We start from the raw sequence: 8,994 nt of genomic DNA, 5'->3' as shown, positions 1-8,994 counted from the left end.
CCAGAGCGAACCTTGTGGTCGCAAGCGATAATAACCTAAGTCGCCGTATAGCGCTTTCTTTTCTGAAAATAATTGTTTCTGAAAATATTGCTACGCTTGTGTGCCAATTAAACTAAAATGTTTTCCTCCGAGAAACGCAACGACGTTACAAAACGCCATCGAAACGTTTTCGAAATGTACGGTTCTACTCATGGTGGAACGACACAAGGTGGCAGCATGGAACAGCTGATTATAAACTTTTTTTTATTTGATTTGATACATCAACTTCCGCCGCAGTACAATTTTGACATTTGTCCATCGAATTTAAAAACAAAGTACCTGGGATTTGTATTTATGTTTGTAGGTATGTCACCATGCTGCCACCTTGTATCGTTCTGCCATGGTTCTACTATACCCTACATTTCATAGCCTGTTTGGCTCATTCAAAGTACAATTCAAGTTTTGTATGGTTTCGTACAATGCTCTAAAGCGGATTAAAAAAAAATCTGACATTTTTCGGATTCAGTTTGTCTTTTTACTTTCAACTTTTCATATGCACGGTTAACTTTGGGACCATCAGACAGATGACAGCACGGAAGGTTGGAGACAACTGGATAGCTGAGGCCATTTTATTCACCGACTTTTTTATGTTTTCTCAACTATATAGATATATTTCTTAGGAACATTTTTATGTTCATTAAAATCTGGAGGGACTCTAGCGAACCGTTCTTCAATTCTTTTTGTTTGTTTTTTCACCGCTTCCTGGCAGACTTTAAACAAGCAACTCATTAAAAGATCTGGTTCTCCGAATCCGGTTGTTTGGTTCCGTTCATCACTAATATAAGTTCATGTATATTTGTAAGTATATTCATTTTATAGATAACCTTAGTATCAGCCTCTTTTAGTTACTTTATAATTTATATTATAATTATTATGTGAGGGCACCCGATAATTATATGCGCTATTTGTACAAAACAGCGCATAAATGATAGGATAGTTTGATTAACATGAGGTGAAGTAAGCTTTCTTCGTACTACTTTTTTACAAATTACCTTTTTTGGTTCAATTGTATCTCAAAGTTTGAGCAAACCAATTGTCTTGTTCTCAGATCGTGATCAACTTCCGACTTACTTATTACGGAGTGATGAATATAGAATTCAAATAAGTTTAGTTTGAACTGTCTAGTGTTTAAGGATTTCACATCTATTGGAAGCATCTTTAGTAAAATCGGGAAATGTTTGTACTGAGTTGTCATGACGATTAGGTACAGTGCAATTCACCATATGTGAAAAGGTGGCTTATGACTCAAAAAAAAAAAACAAAAGAAAACTAATAAGAAACTGAAGAAATGCATTGTTTATCTTTAACAGCTGTTTCTCGCAATTTCATAAGCCACCTTTTCATAGGCCGGGTCACATATAATGCAGAGTAATTAATATTCGAAAGAGATAATTTATAGGAAGGATTTTAAATATAATTCGAGTTGGAATGACGAATTATGAATAATACTTCTATTTCCTATATTGAAGAAAAATTTCCCTCTTTTGAGGTTTCTGAGGGGTCCCGCGATTTAGAGGTACTAAGACATTTTTTTTTAATTCAGGAGAGTTTTTAGTTGTTCCATGTGCAATTTTTAAGCCGAATTTCAAAAGCAACGAATATCTGCATTTCGTTTTAATATTATAGTGAAGTGTGAAAAATAATTTGAAAAGTCCCTTTCCTTAAAATTTAAGAATAAATACTTCATTTGGCAGCTGGCTCAAAACCAGTTTATAGAAATTTGTACAAAACACGTGAGGGAAACTATATTAGGTCAACGCAAGAAAGCCAAGTATTTTGCTATTATCGTTGATGCTATGCCTGATGCTAGTCACGTTGATTAAGTTCATTTTGCGCTAATTCCATTTCAATTCGAAAGCAACAAATTTTACAATTCAAGAACGGTTTTTCCCTTTCGTGAATTGTAACCAAAAATCTGGTCAGAAAATCGCTGATCTAATTTGCAATACTCTAGGTAAACATGAAATCCAATTAAAAGATTGTCGTGTACAAGGGTACGATAACGGGGCCAATATGTAAGGAGCTTACAACGGAGCACAAAGTCACATTCTCGACAAAAATTCGAATGCTGATTACTCGCCTTGTGCAGCCCACAGTCCCAATTTATGTGGTGTTGATGCTGCAGAATGTTGTACGGCTGGATTTACTTTCTTCGGAGTTACACAAAAATGTTTTACTATTTTCAGTAGCCTCCACAACGATGGGACATCCTCAAAAAAAATGTACCGACCTCTCTTTACAGTATTTCAGACACTAGGTGGTCGGCTAGAATTGAGGCAATCAGACCATTCACAAGCTATGTTCCAGGATTAACACAAGCACTAAACGCATTACTTCAGCTAAATTTTACCTGCACAAGCATTTAATGAAAGAAACGTCGTACTCCAAGCTAGAGACGCCACCATAGATGTTGAGGTCCGACATCTAGATGCCTTATTAGCTGATTTAAAGTTGATCAGGAACCAATGGGAAACAATTTTAAGCGAATGCAAAACAGTTGCTTTTCAGTTGAACATCTCGTCAAAGTTTCCGGACATTCGAAAGAGAAAACCCAAAAGACGTTCTGAGGATAATTTAAATGATACGGATGATTCAGAGTCTGATTTTAAAAACAATACATTCCTGGTAATCATTGATTCGGTAATCACTGGCATTCCTGAACGAATTGCAGCTATGAGAAATTTGAGCGAGACGTTTTCCTTTTCGTGGCAATTTGAAGACATGGATGAAAAACTACGGTTCGGGCGAGCGCAGCAAAATTTGTCGAAAAATACAAGTCGAACGTTTCTCAAAGCTTAGAATGCGAAATAATTCACTTAAAATACATTTACGAAGCAAATTTTGATAAAGGTCTGTCACCATTTGAATTGCTAAATGCCATCTACATAAGTTCAAAATCTGTAAACAATTTTTCCCAACATTTGTATTGCTTAACCTGTCACTGTAGCTAGTGCAGAACGTTCCTTCAGCGTTCTTTCAAGAATGAAAAACTTTCATAGATCGTGTTCATCTGCAGAGTGAGTTTCAGGACTTGCCACGCTTTGTGTTTAATCCGTTTTGGCAAGACAGTTCAATTTTGATATTATTATAAAAAATGTTGCAGCGAAAAAAGCAAGAAAAGCCATTCTTTGATATCCGAACCTTTTATATTGAATAATTAAAATTTATAATCATCATTATATTTATCAGAAATGTACTAAAATGTTAACAAATAACTAGAAAAGATTATTTGAAAAAATATGTTGCTGTTAAAAGAGAATTTTATTTCTACGTACCCATGATGGAATTATAGAAGGTGACGGATGTAAGAAGTTTCTCGCTCTAACGCCGCCATCTTGAATGCCCTTAGAAAAAAGAATGTGGTTGCTTTACAAGGCTCCTTTTTTATTCAGAGGTAAAAATGTATGTAAAACTATGCAAATAGTTTTTTTCCGTTTTGTGTTGACTTTTGTATGATTCAAACGGGTGACAATTCTTATTTAATAATTTTATATTATAACTTTAAACAAGCAATTCTTGTTTGTTTGTATAGCCGAAAGATCTCGGGAACGACTCAACCGATTTAAATGAAATTTGGCACAGAGATAATGTATCACCTTCTAAGACTTTCTACCTAGGTGTTGCCACTCAGAATGTTTCACAAGGTTTGCCACCTATTCGAAATTTAAAAAGAAAATGCATGAGATATGCCGATATGGGTATCAAACGAAAGGTATTTCACTCCGCATTACAATAGGGACATTTTTGAGTAGGGTTACCATTTAGGGTTGGGGTAGTTAGACGAAATACTACTCTACATACTCATATTCTATTAAAGCTTTAAATGAGAACATTGAAGTTAAAAATCTTACACATGACTCGACTTAATTTTCTAAATTTTATACACGCCAGAAAATTGAAATGCCATATCAAGGCACCGTGGCAAATTCTAGCAAAATATATTTAAATGCATATTTTTGGCAAATATGAAATGAATAATTGCAATTTCTCACAGATTACTATTAGAAAATTTCTCATCGTAGCAAAAAGATATCTCAACAATGTAATTTTCTACCGTTGAACACTAGAGGCATATGTTCAATTTGAAAACGACATCTAACCATTTAACTACTTACCAACATATGACGCTTAAGGAAGTATGTTGACATTTAATTAAACTAACTGATAGTTGTCATAACTGACAGTTGTCATTCGTGAAATTTAGAAGTTTTTGGAACGTAATAAAATTGTGAGACTTTCATAGTTTATAACTAAAAAATGTTTGAAATTATTAATTCGGCGCATGAAGATACTCGACCTAAATAACTTAGTTATCGATTTCACTAATTTTCATAACAATCCCTTATACTATAGGTTGGAATTACCCATTTCAAATTTTTCATTCCAGTTCATTTTGCGGTTAGTGTTTGATATGTTTTTGAAATCTATTTTTAAGGAAATCAAATATTGGTAAATAAAAATATACAATACTAGCTTTACCTGGCGTACGTTGTAACGCCCGAGATCGATTGAATGTTGCGTTATTTTTTCTGTTTTGTTTGTTGACAATTTAGTATATTGTTCTCTAAATTTAATTGAATTTTGTACACATATTTGGTGAAATTTTCGCTTAAAACATTTTATTATTGTATCTTATGGTAATGCAAGTGGCTACACAGTATTTTTGGTTTTTTCGTTCGGTGCAAAGATAAACAAATTTTTTGGCGTTCCAACTTGAGAATTTTCGCTATTGTAAGCGAAAGCAGTGTATTCCATACGTGAAAGTCGTGTCGTTCATCTCTATGCTGGATTTAATGGATTTGGATCTGTCGATCTATGACGACGTACGTTTCGTAATTGTTGAGCAATCGGAATCGGGAGGACAGCGAAGAAATGTTTCGTAAATGCTTCATAGTCGTCCCAGTATTTTTTTTAATTTTTGAAGTTAGTGAAAATACGAGACCTATATTAAGTATGTAATGGTGGCAACTCCTTTCTCCATGATGTTTTGTAATGCCGTGTAAAGGGAAGCGCTCACCAAAATTCTTTCTGGTTTACTTTATTTATATTCATAGACGTACATAGTTGAATAATAAAATCCAAAAGTTACTACAATATCAAGATTAAGAGAAAAACTTATATTGCACAGACTGCGAATTACATGACTAAGCTTCAATATCCCTGGAACTGTTTTCGTATTATCCGCTTTTGCGACAACATCGTGCCGTATGGACGTACTGCAATGTAGTAGATAAGTTCAACAAAACTCAAGAGGCTGGCGCCAACGAAAAGACCAGTTGTACCGCCGATGGACACTAAAATAAAATATATATATATGTAAAACTGTTTATATTGATCATAAATTTATGAATTAGAGCTTTCTCCTCCTATTTCCGAGAAAGATATTTGTCAACCATTTACTGAGAAAGGGTATTTTGGAACCAAAAGAGCAGATTCTTACCGCTCAGTCTACTTTACTCACCTACTAAGTCTAATCGTCCTCGTACAACATTTCTTTTATAACGCTCTGTCGGCAACTCGATAAGCGATATCTCGATCCGTGCCAAGTCGGTTTGGCTCTCGTATATACTACAGATGTAAAAAAAAGAAACGAATAATTATAATTATGGAAACGAATGAGTTTCACTATAACTATGTTTGGTTTTATTTTAACAACTTTCAGCATGTTCGTGTAAATATTATAGCCATAAATTGATCGATTTTCCAATCAACATCTCAAAATTGAATGGCGTGCGATGTTTGCATGCAACGAAGTTGTTAGGCAGCCAACTTTGGAATCAGCTAATTTCTTCAGGGGCCCAAACTAACATTCCTTTTATAGTAAAAGTCCTTCAGACAAAATTATTTCCGGACTTTTATTGTTAAAGGCTGCGCAATAATACATATATCTAACTCATTTTCGTTCAAATGAAGCAAAAAGGATACAGAGGCTACCACAAATGAATTTGAGTGGGAAAAATGCATTTTAACAGTTTTAGCTATGAAAAAAATATGTATGCCAAATTTCGTTCGAATTGGGAGATTTTTGTTCGACTTATGGAATTAAAAGTATTTTGGAAAGAGTAACGAAAAAAGGGGCGGACCCTTTTCAAAATTTTTTTAAGTTTTGTTCTTAGCTCAACCATACCAACTCTGAGGTAGAATACCGGTCAAATGTAGTTAAATACCATAGAGTTATTGCAGACTTCGTTAAGGTTAGACCTTTAGGAAAAGTGGGCATGGTCTTTAACCGATTTTGATTATCTTCAATCAGTTTTTAAATTTGGCAAGGACAGTGTCTCTACCAAATTTCAATGTAATATCTTTAACGACTTTTGATTTATGGTTTGTTAAACTTCTTCTTATTCTAAATGTGGGTGGTGCCACGTCCATATTCCAACATTTTTTGGAATTTATGTTTTGCGTCATAAAACCAATTCACATACCAAAAATTAGCTTAGCTGTATTCGTTTTTGAATTATATCAATTTTCCATTTTTCTAAATTTTCGATATCGAAAATGTGGACGTGGTTATCGTCCGATTTCGCTCACTTTCAATACCAATATATTCTCAATATTTGCTCAAGTTATCGTGTTAACGGACATGGCACATCAAATTTTTTTTCGATACTGATATTTTTGAAATCTATATCCATTCCGACCAACCGTTATCCAATCAAAGTTAATAAACTCTGTGTGAAAAGCACGCTGAGTATAAAAATTTGTCAAAAATGTATGTGTTTAGCCCTTCATGTAAAGTTGACTCTAAGTTAAAAAAGAGTAAAAGTGGGCCTTAGGTTGAAAAAATTGGTTTTATTTTGATGAGGCATTCCATAGTTAAAAGTGCGGATCTAACATTTATTTTCGAATTTATAGAATAAAGGTCTGGATCTTACTTATATTTGAGGACTTTTTAAAAAAATGCCGAATAAAAAGGATGCATGATTAGTTATAAAAATGCAATGGCGATCAAAATAAAAAACTTAAAAAATGGGCCCTTGAATATGGTTACTTGAGCAGCAAGAGATTCAAAACCGATTCGATATATTTTGTAATATTTATTCGAACTATTCATTATTTGTTGTATTACTTACTTTTCCTTGCTATTGTGCACTGTAGATATATCAACTTCCGTACAAGATGGCAAACAATCACAAACTAATCCCTTGCGTCCGCGTGACCATTTAGCAATGATGACTGACAAATCTTCATAATTTCGATTAAGGCATTTTAATCCATCCATATTACACAATTGCCAATCTGGGGTATTTGGTGAAAGATGACTAGAACAGTTACACAATTCGATTTGGCGATCCTTACGACATTGTACCGTACAAGCGGAATAGCTGTAGTAATGATGGACATCTAAATTATTTTCATCGCTGAAGCGACAATTACGTTGTTTTACATGAGTTTCACGAATTTGGTCATCATTTTGAATATCGCGCTTGGAAACGTGGCGGCTGAGAAAAAGAAATGAACATCAAAAAAAAGTGGGAAAGAGCCCCAAGTTCACATTAGACTAAACACTATGTTCTCAGCTATAACGGCGTAGGTAAAATTTTATTCTTATCATCCGCACTCGCTGGGCACAGTAACTTTTTAAGCTTGTAGCAAATTTGCCATATTAGTGTGACCGTTATTTTTATTTTTTTTTTTTCGTATTTTCACTTAGCAAACCCCTTAGATTTATTCCAAATTAGAAAAAAATTATACATAAAAAATTTTAGATCGTCTGCATAATTATTGGGCGTGCCTTGAGCCCACAAAGTTTTCTAAAAATGCAATTTTTCTCACTATGGCTCGTTTTAATTCTTCTTAACTTAAGTAATATTTATTTTATAGAAAAACTTTATTCACAAATATTCTAGGGACATATCTGATGAACAATGTTGCTTTGTATTAGTTTTCTTTAACATTAATATTTAATCCAGAAAAAACCAAATTAAACAAGTAAGGAAGGTTAAGTTCGGGTGTAACCGAACATTACATACTCAGTTGAGAGCTTTGGAGACAACATAAGGGAAAATAACCATGTAGGAAAATGAACCAAGGGAAACCCTGGAATGTGTTTGTATGACATGTGTATCAAATGAAAGGCATTAAAGAGTATTTTATGAGGGAGTGGGCCATAGTTTTATAGGTGGACGCCATTTAAGGATATCGCCATAAAGGTGGATCAGGGTTGACTCTAGAATTTGTTTGTACGATATGGGTATCAAATGAAAGGTGTTAATGAGTATTTTAAAAGGGAGTAATCCTTAGTTCCATAGGTGGACGCCATTTCGAGATATCTCCATAAAGGTGGACCAGGGGTGACCATAGAATTTGTTTGTACAATATGGGTATCAAAAAAAAGGTGCTAATGAGTATTTTAAAAGGGAGTGATCCTTAGTTTCATAGGTGGACGCCGTTTCGGAATATCGCCATAAAGGTGGACCAGGAGTGATCCTAGAATTTGTTTGTACGATATGGGTATCAAATTAAAGGTATTAATGAGGGTTTTAAAAGGGAGTGGTGGTAGTTGTATAGGTGGTCGCTTTTTCGAGATATAGCCATAAAGGTGGACCAGGGGTGACTCTAGAATGCGTTTGTACAATATGGGTATCAAACGAAAGGTGTTAATGAGTATTTTAAAAGGGAGTGGGCCTTAGTTCCATAGGTGGACGCCGTTTCGAAATATCGCCATAAAGGTGGACCAGGAGTGACCCTAGAATTTGTTTGTACGATGTGGGTATCAAATTAAAGGTATTAATGAGGGTTTTAAAATGGAGTGGTGGTAGTTGTATAGGTGGACGCCTTTTCGAGGTATCGCAATAAAGGTGGACCAGGGGTGACTCTAGGCTTTGTTTGTACGATATGCGTATCAAATGAAAGGTGTTAATAAGTATTTTTAAAAGGGAGTGGGCCTTCGTTCTATAGGTGGTCGCCTTTTCGAGATATCGCCATATGGGTGGACCAGGGGTGACTCTAGAA

General features: G+C 34.6%; 1 protein-coding gene across 1 annotated transcript in view; it reads right to left on the bottom strand.

The window, feature by feature from the left end:
- Positions 1-4,935: 4,935 nt before the first annotated feature.
- The window catches only part of ppk13 (pickpocket 13), a 32,793-nt gene continuing 28,734 nt past the window's right edge, over positions 4,936-8,994 (bottom strand). Inside the window, exons 6-8 of the mRNA XM_067769191.1 lie at positions 7,113-7,481; positions 5,501-5,607; positions 4,936-5,333 (exon numbers count right to left, since the gene is read on the bottom strand). Of these exons, the coding sequence (XP_067625292.1) occupies positions 5,191-5,333; positions 5,501-5,607; positions 7,113-7,481 (619 nt within the window). The 3' untranslated portion in view covers positions 4,936-5,190. The remainder of the gene's footprint in view (positions 5,334-5,500; positions 5,608-7,112; positions 7,482-8,994) is intronic.

The sequence above is a fragment of the Eurosta solidaginis genome, chromosome 2 (genome assembly GCF_040869045.1).
Source record: "Eurosta solidaginis isolate ZX-2024a chromosome 2, ASM4086904v1, whole genome shotgun sequence".
NCBI lineage: Eukaryota > Metazoa > Arthropoda > Insecta > Diptera > Tephritidae > Eurosta > Eurosta solidaginis.
The sequence above is the reverse complement of the archived record's forward strand: the minus strand, read 5'-3'. Positions and strand labels throughout refer to the sequence as shown.